The sequence below is a fragment of the Cercospora beticola genome, chromosome 2 (assembly GCF_033473495.1).
Source record: "Cercospora beticola chromosome 2, complete sequence".
Classification (NCBI taxonomy): domain Eukaryota; kingdom Fungi; phylum Ascomycota; class Dothideomycetes; order Mycosphaerellales; family Mycosphaerellaceae; genus Cercospora; species Cercospora beticola.
Window position 1 is genome coordinate 629144 of NC_088936.1, and position 21577 is coordinate 650720.

Sequence of the window (21577 nt, forward strand, 5' to 3'; positions counted from 1 at the left end):
AGACCTAAGGCTGGGTATCAGCTGTCCTTCGGCGTGTCTTGCTGCTCTCACATGCCCCTCTTTCCAGCACTGTGAGCTCCCTGCGCATCACACTTTACGGCATTGCATTATCCAATCCAGATTCCACACCATGCATCGTCTTGAACAGCGGTTCCCAAACGGTGACCGGTCTCATCGTCTTGTACCCATTCTTGGGCTCCGGCAGTTCATACCAGCACAACTTGTCCATTGAAGCCTCGAGGACTTTTCCCACTTCTCCGGTCTGATCGTTGATGAAGACATCATGTGCAGCGATGACCGTGGAGACGGGCGTCAAGCTATCGATCTGTCAGCCCTTTCCCCCAATCTATGCCCCGAACCCAAAGAAGGGAACGAGATATTCCCTTGAACTCAACTCACCACTCCTCACTAACAGCATTAATGCACTCTTGCGGCATGATCGGCGTAGCCACGATGCCGGGCAAAACAACATTCAGCCAAACCCCTTCTTTCCGCTTATACAGCTCTGCCGTGGTCCTCACGAAGTGGATCACAGCTGCCTTCGCACCACAATACTCCGGATAGTTAGGATGCGGAAATACGCCTCCGATCGAGGCATCAACGATGATCCTTCCTCTAGGCATAGGTGTTCCGCTCTCTCCAGAAAGCGAGCCCACTGAATTGAACCGCATGAAATGCGTCGCCAACCTCACTCCATAAATCACACCCTTGTAGCACACATCTGTGGCACTGAGATCTGGCTCGTCTGGCATATCCTCAACTTTCCCTTCCACTTCACCATTTTTCCGAAAGTTGTACAGATCTCCCACATCCACAATCCCCGCATTTAGGCAGCATACATCGATTCTTCCCCATGTCTTCCATACTGACAGAAACATCTCTTTCTGGGAATCGTAGGATGCCACATCGCATCGGAAGAATTGGGCCGAAGAAGGATCGTTGAAGGAAGAGGAGATCTTGGTTGCTCTTTCGATATTGCGGCCGACGAGGGCCACTCGATAATTCTGGGTGCTGTGGAGGTGCCGGGCAAGGGCGAGGCCTATGCCAGACTGTTTGGAGGTAAGAGCAGAATGTTAGTTTAATTCTGTGAAGCTTGATCTGAGGAAGACGTGAAAGACGAACAGTAGCTCCAGTGACAATCACGACTTTGCGATTGTCGTTTTCGTAGTTCTTCGAGCCATTCGCAATGCTGTTGCCATTGGCAAGGCAACCATTTCCGTTGCTGCCGTTCGCTGCATCGCCGCGCTCGATCGGGTTTCCGTTTTCTCCAGCCATGGCGAATGATCGTTCAACATCGACAAAAGTCAATTGGCGAGTCAACTGCCTCGAAGCTCTTTTATGCGGTCCTGCCGAAACTGCCACGCTGAGGCTTCCTTCACTATTGCGACCTGCATCGCAACTGTCTCCGCCCATCGATCTTCATTCGCTACTTCCAGTCCCATTCTTTCCCATCAGAAGCAATGGAAGGTGCGACTTGTCTCCAGAAGTGTGGGCACTTCACTCACTACCATCAGCACGGCCAACAGGGCAATATATTACCAGCATACTTTTTCCGGCTACCTGGAGCAGCTCCCTGAAAGAATGCTGCCGCAGGGCAATTCATCCTGTCCAACTTTCGAGCATGTGATTCGATGAAAGGAGAAAGATGCCAATGCACAACACTATTCGCCATAGTGCTCACATCGCTTTGAGACTTGAAGAAGATCATGTCGGAAGACAAACATCAGAAGCCTGGAGAAATATCGGCAGCTGATAACACTCATCCACGTGCACTACCATAGGCGAGTCCTCGCCTCTAATCCCTGTCGACCCAAAAACCGCACCCAACCAACGAGACTGCTCGCTGAAAGGCAAAAAGTGGAACCCAAACTTCGGCTTACCAAACTTAGTCAAAGTGAAGTTCGTTTCCTGCCGCACCGTTTCCTCGTTCAGCAGCCCTGTCGCGGAACGGCGTTGCTCGTGCAGCGTAGCACAAGGACGACGTCAGAAGTGCAGTGGTCAAGTTTCATGGCGCACGAGCGCTTAATAGAGCATCATCCGTCACCGGGCAAGGCTACCCCCTAGGCCCTCGACACAACATTGTTCCGACTTTCACGCAAGAGACTCGAGACGCGGACTCCGAGTGTGTGTTCACTTATCATCCCAGAACAGAGACAGAGACACATTCTAGACCTCAAGTGAGCTGCCTATCTGGGCAATCGCACAGTCAGCTTCGCCGTACGCACACCGCTGCTGCAACGTCAACTCCCGCTCCGAGACATTAAAAGTCCACTGCATCCCACTCGATGGCGAACCCTTTCAGCTCCATGATCAAGAAATACAAGCACCGCCGCAACGAGAGCCACACGCGGCGAGAAGAAACGCTCCGCAAGCGAGATGAAGAACGCACTTCCGGTACAGGTGACGGACTTCTTCGCATCGCACTGAGACGACACAACTCCGTCAACAGTTTCACGGCCGCGGATCCTGCGCAGTATTACCGAAAGGGAAGGGCTTGGAACAACATGTAATGAGTGTGCAAGAAGAGTCCGGGTTCATGTGTCAGTGCAGTGACAGGAGGGGATTGATGAAAGATCTCTTTTGTGTTCAATCGACAGAGGGATTCGAGACAGGGAGTTAGAGACAGAAAAGCCTGAGACAGGAAGGACAAGAGGGCATGTTCGAGCGCGAGTTGCAAAGTTGCACGCAGAAGGCGCGCGCAGAGCGGGACACCAGTCGTTCTCAACTTCAGCAGGCGGTTTTTCCTTATCAGCAGGTAAATCGAGGGACCCAGAGAGGAGCAGTGCCATATTTGCGAAGCGAAACAAGATGCGAACTCAGGCACAGATTGGCAGGTTCAGAAGTGATTCCAAGGGCCCAAGTGGAGGGGAAGGGAACGCAGGTCGTTGCTATCGGGCATCAGTACCGGGACACAGATCGGGATTCACTCACCAGCGAGGTCTCATTTGTTGCACAGATCAGGAGAAAACAGCAAGAATATCACAGCAGCAGGAGCAGTAGGAGCAGTTCTTCCCGCACCCACACCACAGCAAACGAGTAACGACATGAATGTACCGATCCTCCTGCGCAGCATCGCGTCCACGAAGATGCGATGCATTCAAGAGGATTCATCGGCCTTCCCATCCCTCACTCGACTCTCAGTTGACCGTAGTCGGCGGAGTAGCGAGTGCCCGATCCCCTTACACCACTTCCCTCGTTTGACGGAGGTTACGGTTCTTCGAAGGACCGAGGCGGAACAGGAGTTTTGCTTTTTCGCGTGTAATACTGAGCGAGGTCTCATTGTCCTTGAGGAAGTGCTCCACCTTGCCACGCGAAGGGTGTTACGGATGATTGTGTGGGGAGAGAAAGAGGGCCTAGGAAAGCAGTGCCAGTCGTAGGAGCGCAGAAGCGCTGGGTATCGTTAGGTGGTACACGTGTAATGCACATGCTTTTCTTTTGTCATGTCTTTCGCTGGCATTTATCCGAGCGCGGCGGCAAATCCGACACGTCTGCCGGTGGGAGCAGGTGCGTCGCCCGCCATGTTGTCGAGCATGCGATCCATTCCGTCGATGTCGAGCACGCCGGCATCGAGCATTCGCTGATCGCGATCGACAGGTTGGCGCTCCGCAAGCTGTTGCTGGAATAGCTGTCGCGACGGAGTCGTAGTCCGCAGTGCTTGCAATATGATAGCGCGATACTCGGCTGATATCAGAAGATCACGCTGGGTGTTCATCTGGCCGATACCGGCGCTCGAGGACTTCGAACTGAATTGCGAGATAGAGGTGATACTTTCGCTGAATAGCTTGACATCCGTGATGTGTGTCAGGCCGGGTGAGTAGAGTGAGCCAAGTCCGCCGCTATTGCTCGTGCTGCGCTGGTAAAAGGACTGCAGACTGTTGATCGAATAGATGTCGCTGTTGTACCATAGGACTGCACTTTCGTCCCCAGGACCCGTTCGATTGTGATGCGCTGAGATAGAGATGCCGCCTTGAGGGGCCACACCTGAAATCTTCGGCGCACCTGAAAAAAGCTGCTCGGCTTTGGCTTGTCTGGTATTGGGTGTCATGGGAGCCAGTTTTGATGATCCTTTTCGCTTTGAAGCTGGCTCTGCCGCCTCCGTATGGCCTGCCGTGCCGAGGAAGCCACGTATAGCGAACTCCTCGACGCGCTTCCCAGTTGAGGCAGATGCAATGTCCCAAAGGCCCCACTCGCCATCCTCGAGCAGGACGAGGATGGCTTTGCCGGACAGTGCCCACCTCGCGTCTAATATTGACTTGCGCTGAGCGAAAGCGGCGCTCGCGTGCGCATTCTTCTCATCAGCGTGGAAGGGTGTGAGATATGCCATCACCCATTTTCCTGTTCCCGCCGGGGTGGTCGGGTTGCTGAGCATAGAGTCGCTTGAGCCAGGGCGCCTGCGAGGAGTGGTGGAAGCATACGGGTCGTAGATGCGGGCCGCACCAGAAGTGTCGGTGACTAGGATCTGAGCAAGTCGAGGCGAAGGGTGAAATCGAACTTTTCTCCCGATCGCGGGTAGGAGTGCTCGTCGCAGCAGCTTATTGTCGGATAGTGCCAGTATGACATCGCCAGTCACCTCGAGCGACCAGATCTGCAGTGCACGAGACACGCTGGCGATGTGTAGACTTCCGTCGACCCCGTCCGATGGTCCTGTGGTTATTGGGAGATGCTCAGCAGCCATGTATTTGATGCTCAAGTCTGCAGGGACTGGCCCAGATTCCTGTAGCTTGACAGTCGACTCGGCAATCTCTTGCAACAGCTGCTCCTTCTCTTCGTCGGTGGGCGGCGCCAGAGGTATGCTCAGGACAGCGGTGCTGCCATCCGTGGATGCAACAGCTACTACGGCTGTGGTCTGCAACAGCTTGACAGGCACCGCGGTGGGATTCAGAGTCGGCATGGCCACGCGCACCGCCCCTTGAGGCTTGTCAACACTCCCCAGCTCAATGTCCAGATATTGAATGATGCCTGGGAAAGGACAATCGGGGTCCTGCTCCTCCTCTTCCACCTCGTAGACATCCTCGATCGAGTTGTGGTCGTCTCCATTCCCAGGTGCCAGTGTTGTCCGCTTGCGCCTTCTACCTCCCCGCCACAGCACTCTTAGACCTCGGGCGTGTCCATAGATGACCACAGTCGAGCCATTCGGGGCGGTGACGGGATAAATGTGCGCGGTGTGGATGCGGTGCGGGAGCTCGTAGCTATGCCAGGTCAGAATATCGTCGAGAGTCATGTGAGCGCAGTATGGACGACTTTGAACTTACCTGAGATGCAGCTTCCGCTCACGCTTGGTTATGCGCGGCTCCATCCTGATGTTGCTGCTGCAGCTGCAGGGGTGCAGGTTGTTGTGCTGATTGTTGTGTCTCGCATTCGAGCTTCGTCTCAGACTTTCGCGTCAGGAACGCGTTTCCTTCCCAATCGAGCTTCCACCCACACCACCTCACCTCCCGCAAACAATTGTCGCCCTCCGCGCAGACACGCCGCACCGCCTCGGAATTGGTCGGCAAACATGCTGAACGGCGAGCTCCTCAACTTCCACTGTCATGGCCGCCGTCACCTCGCTCGGCGTGCACACTCCGGTGGCGCTGCCATATCTGGTTGCTGAAGGCCTACTGCCGCGTGATCCCAGCAAGGATCTTTACCAATGGGAGACATATGTCACCGAGACCGATGGCCACGAAATTGAAGAAGAAGTGCTTGCCACTAAGACCGTCGTCGTTTGGTCACAAGGACGCTTTGTACGCAATGTCTATCGATTCGATCTCGAAGGCGAAAATGTTTCCCAGGCACTTCTTACTGCATTTCCCACTTCTTCGAAACTTCACGTCCAGGCGGATCGCATCTCGGGAACACAAAGGACGCCTAGGAAACGACTCAAGTTGTCTAGCGATGCCTTGGCCGACCATCTGAAACCCACTCGGCCAACTCTGGAACGAGCGTTGGTCGTGCTGCTGAAGACCAAAGCCCACATTCATTTTCTCCGTGGCGCCAGCCATATAGTCAATCTACCATTTGAGATCGACAGGGCGTTTGCGGCACCTCGTGGACTCCTATTGCAACGCAAAGCGACAAGCAGCTCGTCAACTCAAGCATCGCCACTAGTACCTCTCGCCCCTCCCAACTCGTTTTTGTCTCCACAACATCGGATGTCGCAGCAGTCATACTTGCAGTCTCCAACGTTTTCGAAAAGCTTTGCTAGCACGAAACCCGCTCAGCCAAGTCCACTCGGCGGCGACACCAAACTCGAGTCTTTGTTCAATAGCCTCACTTCTGCATCTCAGAAAGAGGGTGATGAAGATGTGACGAACATATATTCTCTGACAGGTGCGCTGTCAGACCTTGGCGTTGTGACCTACTCGATACAGCGCCACAGACCGATCCGGTCCGGAAGACAAACCAGCCTGAATGTGGAGTTCGAAGGGCTCGAACCTTCGGAGAGGATCATCTACGTCTCCTCTAAGGATGAGCTATCCAGCTACGCAACATCTGAGAGAGATCCCTTGGTACTGATTGCAACAATGAACCCCAACTTGAACGTCGTTTCGATATGGCACGCCTGGTATTTGGAGCAGAAGTCGTTGAACACATTGCTCAAATTGCGAACCGAGAACAAAGCTGCGAAGGCGCGACGTCGGAGTTCGTTCCTAAGCGCAAGTGCTGCCACAGGAACTGCAACTCCAGCTGTCCGCCGTCGCGATGCCCCACGAGAGAGCTTTGGTGTGAATCTTCAACCAGACGCAACGCAGGGCAACCCCACGTCGCGAAAGCCCACCAGGCAAGAAGAAGAGGAGAGTATGGCCGCCCAGATGGATCCAGATTATAGAGCTGCAGGTTCTCAACAACCGGCGCGAGAAGGCAATCGCAGGGTCAGCAGCATGAACGCAGATGTCCGTGCCAGTCAAACCACTGTCGGCGCTAGTTTCGCTGGCACTACAGGCCGACGACACACATCCTTTGGCGGTCAGAAAGCTGGCCGGCGCTCCTTGAGCCAACGCAAAAGTCGAGGATCAACTGCAAGCAATGTTTTCAGTCAAAGCATAGGAACGGACGATGACACTATGGATCTCGATTCCACCATTGAATTGGATCCGGAGGAGAATTTTGATGCAATTCTACAGCATATCCGGAACACCTACGAGATTTCCGGAGTGGGCACTGTTTTCGGAAGCACTGATGAAGGCTTCAAGCGCGATATCGTGGTACGAAAGTTGCATTCCTTCTCCGTTGGCCAGCAGAGCATGCCTCGCGGCAACAATAGCAGCGACTTAGCTGCAGACAACTATACTATTGCGACGCTGTCTGAGGTCCCTTCTATCAACGGGCCAAACGATCCTCGCGTTAGGGTATATCTGCACGATCGACGGAACAGTGAAGTTCAGCACCTGGCGCTTAAAGTCAAATATCGTCCACTATATCCTGACATGCCTAGTGGCCTGGCAATACCATTGCCGGCCATCACTAGTGAATCTAGAATGGCATCATGCGACGATATGGTGAAGTTGCGAGATGGCAGCTTGCAAGCCATTTTGTTCGCGAACAGAGGCGTACAATTCTCTTTGGATGAGCAGGTGCCGTGTCCTTTGCTCTTCGATGCGCCGTTCCGAGCGCACAGCGGGCTTGGCTTCGCGTTGCCTGCAGATCAAGGCACAGAGATTGGCAGGAATCGTCTGCTTGCATCACCGCAATCCCCACGGTCTCTACAACATGTCGGCCCTGGCGGTACGTTCGACGTTGTTGGATCGGATGGCATACACCACCGCAGAGCGCTGCGCTTACGACCTTCCGATCCTAAGATCGACCGACTCATCACTTTGTGCAATATTATGCTGCCCAAATCGCACGCACGTGCAGTACGAAAGACGTGGTGCATGGCGCACGCCTGGCTCAGCCAGAACCCATCAAGCCTGGAGAACACGGCTGGAAGCAAAGAGCTTGTCGCAGTGGTCGCGACCATCTTTACTTTCGTTTTTGGACTACTCGACGACAAAGCCAGAGCATCCATCAAGCTGGCGAAAGTCGCAACTGGCAAGACTTCGACAAGTACTAGTCACTCTACCCCTGCTGGTCACTCGTTCGATGAGAGACATCTCGAGATATCCCCTACGTGGTCATGGCTCCCTTCGTCGCAACATTCCTCGCACCTATCGTCGCCCCGAAGTCGAGAGAAGCGGAAGGATCAGCTACTTGTCACGGCTGCAGTTGTCGCGGACGAGCTGGCGTCTAGTGTCGTGCAGGATACCACGCACTACGATACCATCACCTCGACTGCTGTGAAACTCATGCTCGGCCTTTACGTCTTTCGCGAAGAGCTTTCTCTCACAACGCTTGCTTCTGATGCACATATGACCAAGCATCTCGCGCCTGTCATCGCTCAAATTGGCTCATGGTTAGGGCTTCATGACTGGGGATTCTCGATCGCAAGCACTTACAGCCCTGTGGATGCTAGAGATGACGATTGGGCAACGATCAAGTCGAGGCCTGTAGCCACGCCACGATTGAGACTAATGGAACGACCGATCAGTGCATATCAGTGGTTCGAGAATGCCCTGAGGAAAACCAGTCCAGACCGCTTTCCTTCCCTCTACTCGATCGCGCACCTTGACGTCGATGGAGTCAATACGAAAGTGTCAGAGACTGTAGCGAATATGCTCACCCCGACTCTGGTAGCGTTGTCCGAGTTGCTGATCTCAAGCAATGGCCTGACCGCAAGTCCAACGAGGATAGTCCAACTTCTGGCAGAGAAGGGGTTCACAATCACTAACTTGGAGGCTTTGCCGGAATCTATAGCTGCACCTCTCATGGAAGCTATCGTGCGCTGTGAGAGGGAGCCGCCCACAACATGGCGCAATGACTTGCTAGAATTGGTTGGCAGGGCCGACCTCATTGTATGCGACCGTCGAACATCAGCCTCTCTCCATCGCTCGACAATAGCTTCTGCAGCGGGCACACGTGATGTGCTCCTGGCTTGCAACGCAATCGAACATCCGCATGCACCCGCTAAGACCAAAGAAGCTGGCAGGCATGCGATCACACAGCTCATCTTCAGTGATGATCGACGAATGGTAGAGGCCACGAGCTTGATGCATTTCAACACCGTCCAAGTTGGTTGGTGCGCAAAGGAAGACGAATGGGATGAGCAGAAGCACTTTGACATGCAACGCAAGGTCATGCATCATGTCACTACCCGCATGATCGCGTTACCAGCTGGAGATGGAATGGTCCACTACGACAGCCAGACACCGTTGCTGACGGAGAAATTCCAGTTGCCCGGCTTCAGTTCCTCATGTCTCATGCAGCCAATGGGACATACGCTGACAGCCGATCGGAGTGGGCTGTCTGAAGAAAAGGTGAACTGGGCGTACTTCCACGCAGGCGTGTCTGTGGGCATACGCATATCCAAGAGCGTCAAGGGCATTGATACCTCGTGGATTGCATTCAACAAGCCTAGCGAGCTCACCAATCGTCACGCCGGTCTCCTGCTAGCTCTTGGTCTGGGCGGTCATCTGCGGCATCTGGCGAAGTGGCTTTCGTTCAAGTATCTTACACCAAAACACACGATGACATCGGTCGGCCTTCTCCTTGGCCTCTCGGCGTCCTACATTGGCACGATGGACGCACTCATCACGAAAATGCTTTCTGTACACATCACGAAGATGTTACCTCCCGGTGCGGCAGATGTGAATGTCTCACCAGCAACACAGACTGCAGGCTTGTTGGGCATTGGCCTGCTCTACTATAACACCCAGCATCGCCGCATGTCTGAAATAATGCTCTCGGAGATAGAGTATATGGAAGTCGAGGATCCCGACAGTGGACCGGATCCATTGCGTGACGAGAGCTATCGTCTAGCTGCAGGATTCGCCTTGGGCCTGATCAACTTGGGTAAAGGCAACAACCTGCGAGGTTTGCACGGCATGCAGCTAGCAGAGCGTCTGCTCGCTATGGCTGTGGGGCCACGTCCCATTCACGCTGTGCATGTCTTCGATCGTGCCACTGCCGGTTCTGTCTTGGCACTCGCCCTAGTCTACATGAAATCTGGCGAGACTTCCGTGGCAACGAAGGTTGACATCCCTGACACCGAGACTCAATTCGATCACGTTAGACCTGATATACTCATGTTGCGCGCCATGGCCCGACATGTTATACTGTGGACCTCGATCGTAGTTCGAACAGACCTCAAGCCTGGGAAGGTGCAGGAAACGCTCAATGGAGGGATGGGCTTCGCCAACTCAACTGTTCATACCTTCGAAAAGGGTTGGATTGGTGCGAACTTGCCTCGATGTTACAATGACGATCGCATCCAGAGGATATATCAGATCAATTCCCGCAAGCATAAACATGACAGCGCACACATCCCTCTGTACTACGTTCTTGCTGGGCTTGCTTGGGCGCTAGGTCTGAAATATGCTGGCTCCGGCAATCTGTCTGCTCGAGACGAGCTTCTCAGCCTTCTCGAATGGTACGAAAGTATGAACACAGGCGCGTTCTTGTACGATGCTAAAATCACTCGAGCTGCACTGTGTCGCTGTCAAGATGTCGTCGGTGTGGCGGCAGCTGTTGTGATGGCTGGCACCGGGGATCTGGACGTATATCGTTCCTTACGGCCATTGCATGCACGTCTTGATGCTCAGACTCCGTATGGCTCGCATATGGCAGCACACACTGCGATCGGGATCTTGTTCCTCGCCGGCGGGACTTACACCTTTGGCACGAGCGACCTGGCGATTGCAGCTCTCATGATATCTCTGCACCCGATCTGGCCCGTTGAAGTCAACGACAATCGTGTTCATCTGCAAGCGTTCCGGCATTTGTGGGTTCTGGCAGCTGAAGCACGATGCATCGTCATCGAAGACGTCGATACCCAGCGACCTATCCACTTGCCGATAAAGATCACACTGAAGAATGGCGAAGTGAAGGAAATGCGAGCGCCTTGTCTGCTTCCGGAACTGGACAGCATCGCCACTGTACAAACTGCTGACCCAGCCTACTGGCGCGTCACACTGGACTTCGTCAGCAATCCTCAACACCTCGAATCTTTCCGCAAAGACCAGCGCGTCTACGTCCGACGATGTCCCGCCTCTGAAGCCCATGACTCGGTCTTCTCCGCTGCACTGGCCGCTTTGACGGACATGAGTCTATCCGCGAAACCGTCTGTCTCATCATCGGCTGCGAATGCTCACGCCGGTGCTGGAGGTCAGGCCCATTGGCACGATCTTCTGTCTCTTCCGGCTTTTCAGAATCTCGATCACGCAGACAAGGATCTTTTGCTTCCCGCTGAGGTCCATTCGTCTGTGTATACGGATGAGAGGACAACAGTTGTGGACGATCGATTGGTTCTCGGAAATGCGGTGGATAGTCGGAAAGTAGAGGATTTGTGGAATTTGAGGACGCTCTTCGCTTGGGCGGAGAGGGAGGAGGAGAGGGATAAAGAGGGATCAAACGGGGTAGACGAGGAAGATGACGGGATGAAGTGGTTGGGAAGAGAAATTTTGCAGGATTTGCGAGCGGGAATTGAGGAGAGGGGGAGAGGTGCGTAAGATGAGAAATGCGCAGGCCGAAGGATCAGCATGGAGCGTACATCAAGGCGGCCCTTGATACAGCATATATATGCATAGCAATTAGACGCAGATGGCGGAAAGCAATGGAATGATATGATCCACCTCTCTGCTTTTCAATTAAGATATGATCAAAATAGACGAGGCGTAGGTCTTCGTCTTCTCCCAGTCGATTCTTGCTGCGTCTTTTTCTCTGTGTATCCGCAACCCTTTCTGCCTTCGCCGCACGAACTAATCTTCTCTGCCACTTGAATTACTGCACCACACACTTCGGTCCCAAAACATATGTTCCATGATTATCTGCTCCTAGAATCGTTTCTTCGTCGCTGCCATTGTGAAAGGTGTTGCGCAACATTTTTGGAGGCTGGATTTCAATTGGTCTTCTTAATTTGATGGAGCTGAGGCTCTTTGAGCAGGTTGGAGATGAGGAAAGGAAAGTGGAATTCGAATGGAAGGTGAAATGGTATTATATGGATGTTCAGATTGTGGTTGTGATGCGATGTGGTATGATACGATGAAAGCCAGTCGGCAAACCGGCATAAGAGTTGTGCGAGGCAAGTGAATGGTGATTGGAAGGGCTTGGCGTTGGTATTGTTCTTGGCTTCGGAGGAGGTGAGGTTCCGTGGAGGTCGGGAAAAAGTTCTTTGTTCGAGACGGCGGGGAAAGTGTTTGAGGAGATAGGAACCTGTGTCGTCCGACTTGGATTGTGCGAAGTGACTGACGGTCTTCCGAGTATGTAAGGAAAGCTGTGTGAAGTGTGTTATAATTTATTTGAGCTACTAGTAGAGATCTTGTGTCCTCAGGTCACCGATCGGTACAGAGCAAGCTTAGTTATCCCGTTCGCAAATACGAGAGCGCGCGTGAGCAAGTGCGCAGCACTTGGGGTCGCGCGTCTACATCGTGTGTAGGTGAGAGCCGGGATGATAGCTCAAGTCATCATGCTCGATAAGGCACCGCCTTCTTCGCCGTCGTCACCACCGTCGCAGGCATCCCACCCCACAGGGCCACCTAATCCCAAGCCTCGACAGCCTTCTCAATAATCGGCCTGATCACCTTTCTCCCCGCATCTTCCCTCTTATGATACCACACCATCTGCCTTCTTCCAAGCTCATCAGCACGATGCCAAGGCTTAGCATCCAGCGTCGGCTCCTCCTCAATAGCCTTTGAGACAGTACGGAAAAGGTCGTCAGCTTGATCCTCATCGATTCGTACATCACTGCGAACTACGAGAACGATCTCTCGGATTTTCTGCTTGTTGCCGTGCTTGTCTTTGACTTTGTACTTGTTCAATGCGACGCTGATGTCCATTCCGACTTGTGCTGTCCAAGCGGCTTCGATGGCAAACCAGTCGAAGAGAGCTTGGAATTCGGTTTTCTCAATTTGTTCGTCCAGTGAGAAGGGGATTGAAGCGAAGCCAAGGCTGACAGTGGGTGTACGTGGAGATGGAGTATCGACGAGATCTCCTTTGTAGTCTCGGCGGAGCAAGTCGCGGACACTGAGATGGTCGAGATCTTTCTTGGCATCTTTGAGTGCTTCTGCTACTTCTTGCATTTTGTCATCGAGGTCGCTCTTGTGCCAGTTGCTGCGTTCCAAGACGCGTTGTGCGGTTTTGCGGTCTTCTTCGGTGGCGTCTTCTAGGCCATCGGAGTCGATTGCGATGGCGCCGAGGATGAGCTCGAGCAGTTCGTGAGGCATGTGATACTCTTCAGGAAGTGCTTCGAGTTCATCCAGCATTTGACGAGCCACGAGAGTCGTGCAGCTTGCTACTTTTTCGAAGATGCGTGGCTTTGCGTCTGGTCCGGCTCCGCTGTCTACGTGGTGATCGAAGATGGAGAGGATCGGGGCTTGGCTCCATTTTCGCAGAGGAACAGGGTGGTCGACGACAATGATACCCTTCAAATCGCGAGCCAGAGTCTCGGGATCCTCAGGAAGTTCATCAATAGTGAGCAGATCGCTATGCCCAGAACTCATTAACGAATTCTTCAAGGCCACCTTGTTCTCCGGCCTCAAATCCAAAGCATCAGTCGGAGTCTGCAGCAGTGCGATAGCTTTCTGAGGATGCGAAGTATTTTGAGTCGAATGCTCAAGATGATAAGCCCAGGCCAGGGCCGCGGTCATGCTGTCGAGGTCCCCGCCCTCGTTGCCTTGCACGAAGATCCATTCTGAGGCCTTGCCGGCTTGCCAGTCGATGAGGAATTCCTTCTTTGTTGCTCGGCTCCATTCGCTGAAGTGGCCCACACCGGTTTGGATGCTGTTGTAGGGAGCTACGGAGGTCGGTGGAGGTCGGAGAATTGCTTGCTCGGGTGGAGGCGCTGCAAGCGCTGCCGTAGCGAGCATGCTGGTGAGCAGAGCTCCAGCTGCAGGGTATGGCCACATTTTGATGGATATGTCCCTTTTCCAGCGCGTATTGATGGATTCTCTGGTCTGTGATGTCCGCGCTCAGGCTCAGGAGACACGGCGGAGGAGGTGAAGCGGCAGCGAGTCGTCGACTTGGCGGTGGCTGTCGTCTTGTCGCCGTGAACAACACAGCGATGACGTTTGTCGCGTGACGGCGTCCCGAATGTGGCCTTGTCCGCTAACATCAACGCAGATGACCTTGATGACCTTGCGCACATTTTCATCTTGTGCCCGCACGTGCATACCAGCTCTTTTGTGGTTGGATCGATGCCATACAGCTTCACTACGAGATCGTTGTGAGCACGCGACACACTCACTCCTCGACAAGCCGCTAGTCGTACCGCTCTTCTCCTTCACCTGCATCTGTCCTCGATTACTGGCCACGGCTCTTGGTCGGCGTGCTCGAAAGCTCCAGGTCTTTTGTACGTTACGGCTCCTGTCATAGCAAGGCTTCTCAATGCTGCGATGAGCCGCCGTTCACACGGCCGGGTAAAGTTGCTGGTGTCATGAGAGCCTCATCGACATCGCTTTGCAACTGCGGAGACAATGTTACCAGATGCACACGTTGTACTTCGATGTACTGGTATGAATCACAGAGAGCAGGATGGCGGCTATGGTCCCGTCGGCACCATTCCCGAATATGATGCACACATTAGCCGCACAGGAATTCCAAACAATAACAAGAGCCGCCTCCCAAGCGCGTCCCTTGCTTCACAGCCGCAACGACGACCCAGTATCTCAAGCCGGGCACACCCATACGCGCCACCCCCAAGGCGCTAAGGCCTGAAGGGCCCGAAAAAATATGGCTTCACTACTCCTGGCGCCTTGGATAGACAGACGAACATCCCGCCACAGCTAAAAGACCTTCGTTGATAGTGGTCGCATTGGGACGCTACTACTACAGCTGCCAGAACAGCCTGTGAAGCGGAGTTGTAGGGAAGCGCTTTGAAATGTACCGCAACACAACGAACACGCTTCCACGATGCCATCTCCAAGAAGTGTTCTTGGTAGTGATTCGGATCTCTTGAGCCGTCCGGAATGAGCCCCACGACGGCACGGCAGACAGTTATGGACGTTGCCACGCATTGTCCTCTTGGCCGTGCCTGGTACTAGACGTCTGTCTATTGCGCGCAGCCTGTCAGCTTCGACATCCTGAAAGATGCAGCTCATCTATAGTTGTTGGCTAGTTTTTTGTGCCTTGTCAATCGCAACTACAGCTGATAAGCTTGGCCATGAGGCAAATCGTGCATATCCGGGCCCACGACTCAATCAGGCGTCAGGACGAAGCCCATCGAACGATGCAAGCTATGAACTAAAGACTGAGACGATGAAAGACGAGAAATCGGCAGCAGACAGGTCTCCTGACACTGAATATACTTCACGCCACACGGATACTGTATTTGAAGACGGCGAGTATCTCATCGCTGCTGTGCAAAGCGCTCACAATGGCAAAAGGCAAGCTGGATTGGTGAGTGACTCTCCTTGTCAGAGTGGTATACCAAGCTTACCATGGATTAGACGCAATGGGCTACTGTCGATGGCGAGATCAGCAACGACTGCACCACCGCTCCGGTATATCGATTGTTCAACGACACGTTGACTACAATACTCGCTGGGGCCGAAGCTATATACTCGACAGAGCCTGGCCTGCCAAACAAGCTTTTCATTCCAACGTATACCTCGTCGACCATCAACACGACGTTCACCATGGGCCCTCAAGGAACGATCACATGGCGGCATCCGTCCTTCTTCGGCGGGCAGGCTCAATTCTGCGCCATGATCGGGCGAGGCATCATATACGCAGTTTTCACGCGGAATGGATTCCCGGATGGCTGCTTCCTCGTACAGTTGTCATTGTTCTCGATTGCCTCTTGCAGAGACATCCAAAGTTCAATGCAGACGCAGATCGATGCTCTCAGTCGCGCGGTGAATAGCATCCAGCTCAATACATACACCGCGTATGTCCCGACAACAGTCGTACAGCGAATCGTTGTCACCAATACTCCTCCCGCTCAAACTCAGACTGCGACACGGGTCGTTACAGCGACTACGAGTATCTTGCAACAGCTGCCAGCTCCGTCGCTGTGCGGCAATCAGGGAATGCAATATGGTGTCTTTGCAAACAATCAGCCTGCCCACGTCAACGGAGATGCCTATAGCGCATACGACCCGACCTATCTCAAGGCGCGAGGCTCTGCCGGCTCTAACAGTACCTGGACGACAATTTATTACAACGGTACAATACCAAGCATCGGAGGATACCAGAACAACTGTGGTGCGACTACAGTGACCCTCTACACCGGTGCACCACGAACTGTACCCTGCCAGCAGTTCTCAGCGGATTATCGAGGTTACTTGTACGTCTATATGGCTGGGCAATGGTCTTTCGTCGCATCTGGAGTCGACGACGCATTTGTGTTGTGGCTGGGCGCCTTGGCTCAAAGAGGCTGGACGAAAGCTAATGCGAACTTGTCTTTGGCTTTCGCATATAGTTCTGGTGCACCGACGGGGACGTTCACGACATTTCTCGAGGCCGGAACGTATCTGCCCATGAGAGTCGTCCATGGACAGGGTGTTGGTGGTTATGGATATCAGTTCACGATACAGGATCCCAATGGAGCTATTGCGCTGACGACTGCGAGTCAAGGGTCTGGGTACATTGTGCAGAACTCTTGCGATAGGACTACTGCTCCGCCGTTTGTTGGTGCTTTTGGTCAAGAGGTGTGATCAGTATTCAACTGGGGACCTGAGGATGAAGCTCCTTCTCACGCCACAGCATGTCAAACATTGATCGTTGAAGGTGCTCAAAACATCGCTGTCTATGTACATAAGTATTATTACACAACCACTACATCTTCGGCTGCGGCCCAATCTCATTACTGGTAAACAGTTCGCGTTCGATCCTCTCCCGCCTCTCCTGCTCCGCAATCGGACTGTTATCCCCAAAAATCTCATCCATCTCTTCCAAACTCTTCCCTTTTGTCTCCGGGACACAGAAGTATATCCAAACACCACCAATGACGCAGAAATTTGCGAAGAACACATATGTCCCGTAACCTGTCTTCTGGACAAGTGGAGGGGTGATCAAACCACTAACATCGCATCAGCTAACGCATATCGAGCATACATATCAGAGAGATGGAGAGTACTCACATCACAAAATTGCAAACCCACTTCGAAACCACAGAAATTCCCAATCCTTTCGCTCGTAACGATAAGGGGAAAATCTCAGCTGGGATTGTCCAAGCACATGGACCCCACGATGCACCGAAGGCGACCATATAGAGCAATAGCATTGCTACGGCGGTCCAGCCTTGAATTTTGTGGGAATTCCAGTCGTGGGAATAGAGGCCTACGAGGATTGCGATTACGAGGAGGGAGGTGAAGATGAAGAATGTTCCGATTAGGAGGAGGGGGCGGCGGCCGAAGCGGTCTGGCGGAGCGGGTTAGCGGAGGGTAAATTGAGGGTGGAAATCAGAATTACCCATTGTGTAGACTGTACTGCCGACACCGATCAGGTTTAATGGTATTCAGGATGCCAGCCATTATGAGGGTTGTGTTGAAATCGAGTGACATGGATTTTAGGAGGGTGGGGGAGTAGTAGATTAGGGCGTTGATGCCGACCTACACGGAAAACTTAGCAGAGGGTCGAGTGGTAAGTTGATTTATGGAATGGTTGCAGGTCTTACGAACTGCTGAAAGAAGAACAGCATGATTCCGATGTGAGTGCGTTTGATACAGCCTTTGCGGAAGAGATCGCCCCACGAGGCCAGCTCTAGTTTGATTTTACTTTTCCGTGATCCGTCTTGGAGGTGTGGGTGTCTTTCAGCGTTCAGTTCTTTGTGCAAAATGACCTCAGCTCGAATTTCGAGCCATTCCAGTTGCACTCTCTGATCAATCGTCGGCAACTGTCTCAGCTTCGATAGCGTCATCAAGGCTTCTTGATCTCGGCCTATGCTGACAAGCCACCTCGGCGAGAATGGCAGAAAGCAAATCCCGATTCCAACCATGATCGCTGGAACCATCTGAAGCAAAAACGGTAACCTCCAAGCCCATTCGTTGTCCATATGATACGTCCCATACGTCGTCCAAAACGCAATGACGACGCCGACTACGATGCTGACCTCTTCGCAGACGAGCAAAGAACCTCGCACTTCGGCGGGTGAAATCTCTGAAATGTACAATGGAGTCACCATGCTGAACATCCCGACCCCCGTTCCACCAACAAACCTCGCAACAACGAGCATATCATAACTTACAGCCGCAGTCTGTATCGAAGATCCAATAATGAAAATCGCAACCGCGATGACGATGGAATATTTTCGGGAGTATACATCCGCGATCCAGCCTTGATTGAGAGATCCCACAAGAGCACCAAGGACGAGGGATGCTGTGGGGAGACCTATCCAGAAACTTGCACTTGCGCCATCGGAGTCGGGATGGGTCTTTTGGTCGATGCGGTAGAAGCGGGAGAGGAATTGGGGTTCAACGAGGACGACGCTTAGGAGGCCTTGGTCGTAGCCATATGTTAGACTGCCGAGGCAGGCTATGAGGGCGCAGAAGAGGGCGTAGCGGGAACTTGCGAGGCCGAGGAGTCCTGGTGGGCAGTAGGCTTCGCGAGCGAGGAGTAGTGTGCGCGTTCTTTGTGAGCGTGAGCGGTGTGTGTCGAAGGACATTTTCTCTTAGCCTCCTGGGAGGGGACAAGTGGTGGAGGAGGTTGTTGCGGTCGGTGCGAAGGAATATGAGGTGAGAGCGATACAGTGGTCTAAAGAATCATTACAATGTTCTGAATGATTGTGTCTCGTCCAAAGCCTGGGCCAAGTTGTGGTCACGATCGATTTCTCTGCCTCGTAAAAATGCCCCGAGTCTTGCTGCAGCTGTTGTCCAGGTTGTCCCTCTCCTGCGGTATTCGGAGAATATTGCATGTCCTAGGAATTTCCAGCGTATTTCGTATTGAAGGCGAGACCACACACCACACCATGCCACGACAGCGCTCATAAAAGTTAAGTAGACCCAAGCAGGTTGGTAGATCCAACTTACCTTCCCGTCGGACCTGTCAAACCTGTCAAACTAGGTTCCGACCTCGTGCGGACTGGGAACTCTCGTCAGAGTTCGCATCTTCACTCCAGGGTCCCATCCGAAGATTGATGCAACATTGTTACAGATCTGTGTCAGTGTGCCTACGCAGCTCGCAAAATGCGCATCGAGAAACTGTGAAGAGATATTGTGATGCCACGCAATCTTGTGAGAGGCCGTTGCTGCGCAGAGATTGTCGCAAAGATGGGCTGTGGCCGTCCGTCTTCATTGCGATGTTAGACTTATCTGCACGAAGCTAACACCGCGTTTGCGCGTATCACCTCATGTGTTCAGCGCTTCGACCGCACGCTTTTGTTCCTCAGTACTGTGACCCGTGGTGAATTGCCTGGTGAGAGCGACTTTGCAATCTGCCATCAGTAGAAGCGATGACTCAAGACGGCGTTGGTGAGCCTGATGTCGCCGTCTTTGAGTACATGCTGTTCGAGGTACTGTGGTGATCGTGTATCAACCGAGATGAGAGCTTGCGCAAATGAACGCCTCATGTTGCTGCGCCCCTTAAGGCGGTGGTCACATTTACTGATTTCATGATGCTCCTGGACTATTGCTACCTTCAACTTTAATGAGGCTGTCGCCGCGGTCTGACCTCGCATCAGTCGATTCTCCGTTCGTGCCATTCTCCGAGGCGTGAATGTTCGTCGAAGCTTGATGCTCCTGAATCTCGTTCTTCTGCACCTCGGCATCTTCATCCGCTTCATCGTCATGCTTACTGGCGCCTTCAGGGTCTTTGGCAGTCTTGAGCTTCCCACCTTTGCGTTTGGGCATAACCTTGAAAAATGCCTCGCCCCAGTCTCCACATTCAAGCCATTTTACCAGAATCTCATTGACGTGATTCGTTGCCAAGACTTTGCGACTCGACATATCCATGTAGTGCCCAATGGGCAGCCTCGCAGTCTTGACGCCGGCGTTCGTCGCTCGTCGATGGCATATGCCCTTTTCACGATTCTTATCCACGAGTCCTCCAATGATATATGTGCTGTATGGCTTGAGTTCAAGCAAGTCTTCTGTGCCCTCGGAAGACAGATAAACGACCTCACCTTCGTCTTTCAATTTCCGTTGGGCTTCCTCGTCCAGATCCTTGTACTTGGAAAAGACGCCTTCCAGTTTGCCGCCTTGCTCCTCGGTCATCCATTCCTTGGCCTTTTGTGCCGTCTGCACGAAATTCTCGTCGAAAGTGCGCACGCCTCTCCAGGCCTTGAACTGCCCTGCCAAGACAGTCTCGAAACGCTCTCTGAGTTTGCCACCAAATGAGCAGATTGTCAAATGTGCTCGAAAGGGCGAATTCTTGTTGTCAGAATAGCTTCTGGTTACCTGAGACGCCAAAGACGTTCGCTCGCCATCGTGCATGAGATCGTCAAAGTCGCAGTCAATCATGATCGTAATGGGTAGCTGTGTCGCCTTCTTGTAGATGGCTTTGGCCGGCTCAGGAAGTGGAATTCCTTGCTCGATGGCCTGCTGCTTCGCTTCACGTTTACGCTCTCGCTTGGCTTGCAATTTTGCCTTTCGTTCGTGCTTGCGGTCCTCCCGCTTGGCTTCCCATTCTGCTTTTCTCTTGAGCTTTTTCTGCTGAGATTTTGAGAGAGGCGGATCGGCGGAATCGCCATTTGTCGATACTCCAGCCGCTTGGATTTCGATCTCGGACAGCGAGATGCCATCGGCCGCATGTGCTTCTGCTGCGATTCCATCTTCATCGCTGTGCTGCGAATGACCGCCTTCGGCTGCTTGCTCTTGAAAATCCGGACTTCCACCCGACGTGAGCATCTTCACGTCTGCTGGCTCCACGGAAGCATCATGTGAAAGCTTCCTGATTTTCGCTGGCCGTTCTTCTGATTCCATGGCTGCGACATATGCAATGTTCGGTGGCTTGTGACATTGTAGTTGTTGAACTTTTTTGGATTGATGCTCGGTGGGGCTGACACGTGATGACGCGTTCAGGCAATCAATGAGGCACAACTGCGACGCGTCCGACTCCAACCGACGCGAACAACAACACTTCATACCGTCGCCATCGCATACGATCCAATGCTCGCAGGCATTGCTCTTACGCCGCGCGAACCGAGCAATGTCTGCCGGCAATGACGACAAACAACCTGCAGGAACACTTACGATGGTTGTTCAGCGAAAAGCCCTCGATCCCGCCCAATACCATCGATTTGCCGCCAGCCTCCACATCGTTCGCTACGCCCAACGACAATCGAATTGAGACGACGGCCGGTGCCAGTGCCACCCGGAGACTCTCAAACTCCCTCAATAGAGCAGTTACATCAGAATCTGGAGGTAGCGGGATTCATCAGAGTACGATCGGCTTGCCATCACCCGCCACGCGGCCTGGGACTGAGAGGAGCGGCGAGGGACGTGACGGCGCCAGTACAGCAACGGTGGTGAATGCGGATGCACTGCAAGCGGGGAGCGTCACACGAGACCCACCGGACTTCCCTCAGAAGGCAGAGATGGTTCGACGGGCAACTGCGCCAACATCGGCTACCAAGTCGAATACTTCGTTTGGCCCCCGACAACTCGATGTCACACCCACTAAGCCAAGG

The 21577-nt window shown here is 53.2% G+C and overlaps 7 protein-coding genes across 7 annotated transcripts; 2 read left to right on the forward strand and 5 right to left on the reverse strand.

The window, feature by feature from the left end:
- Window positions 1–94: 94 nt before the first annotated feature.
- RHO25_002400 (uncharacterized protein) lies at window positions 95–1413 on the reverse strand (the record flags this gene model as incomplete). The annotated part of the gene is made up of 3 exons (XM_023594757.1): window positions 95–317; window positions 400–1049; window positions 1123–1413. 3 exons carry the CDS (start codon window positions 1411–1413, stop codon window positions 95–97), a joined length of 1164 nt encoding a protein of 387 aa, XP_023459105.1.
- Window positions 1414–3457: 2044 nt separating this feature from the next.
- On the reverse strand, window positions 3458–5296 carry RHO25_002401 (uncharacterized protein; the record flags this gene model as incomplete). Its single annotated transcript, XM_023594756.2, has 2 exons — window positions 3458–5189; window positions 5253–5296. 2 exons carry the CDS (start codon window positions 5294–5296, stop codon window positions 3458–3460), a joined length of 1776 nt encoding a protein of 591 aa, XP_023460122.1.
- A 235-nt stretch (window positions 5297–5531) lies between these two features.
- On the forward strand, window positions 5532–11525 carry RHO25_002402 (uncharacterized protein; the record flags this gene model as incomplete). The annotated part of the gene is made up of 1 exon (XM_023594755.2): window positions 5532–11525. One exon carries the CDS (start codon window positions 5532–5534, stop codon window positions 11523–11525), a length of 5994 nt encoding a protein of 1997 aa, XP_023459106.1.
- A 1026-nt stretch (window positions 11526–12551) lies between these two features.
- Window positions 12552–13919, reverse strand: RHO25_002403 (uncharacterized protein; the record flags this gene model as incomplete). The annotated part of the gene is made up of 1 exon (XM_023594754.2): window positions 12552–13919. The coding sequence occupies one exon, from the start codon at window positions 13917–13919 to the stop codon at window positions 12552–12554; it is 1368 nt and encodes a 455-aa protein (XP_023459026.1).
- Window positions 13920–15267: 1348 nt separating this feature from the next.
- RHO25_002404 (uncharacterized protein) lies at window positions 15268–16667 on the forward strand (the record flags this gene model as incomplete). The annotated part of the gene is made up of 2 exons (XM_023594753.2): window positions 15268–15408; window positions 15459–16667. 2 exons carry the CDS (start codon window positions 15268–15270, stop codon window positions 16665–16667), a joined length of 1350 nt encoding a protein of 449 aa, XP_023459027.2.
- Window positions 16668–16788: 121 nt separating this feature from the next.
- Window positions 16789–18616, reverse strand: RHO25_002405 (uncharacterized protein; the record flags this gene model as incomplete). The annotated part of the gene is made up of 3 exons (XM_065602245.1): window positions 16789–17032; window positions 17425–17564; window positions 17630–18616. 3 exons carry the CDS (start codon window positions 18614–18616, stop codon window positions 16789–16791), a joined length of 1371 nt encoding a protein of 456 aa, XP_065458317.1.
- Window positions 18617–19559: 943 nt separating this feature from the next.
- RHO25_002406 (uncharacterized protein) lies at window positions 19560–20870 on the reverse strand (the record flags this gene model as incomplete). Its single annotated transcript, XM_023594752.2, has 1 exon — window positions 19560–20870. The coding sequence occupies one exon, from the start codon at window positions 20868–20870 to the stop codon at window positions 19560–19562; it is 1311 nt and encodes a 436-aa protein (XP_023459028.1).
- Between the last annotated feature and the right edge of the window lie 707 nt (window positions 20871–21577).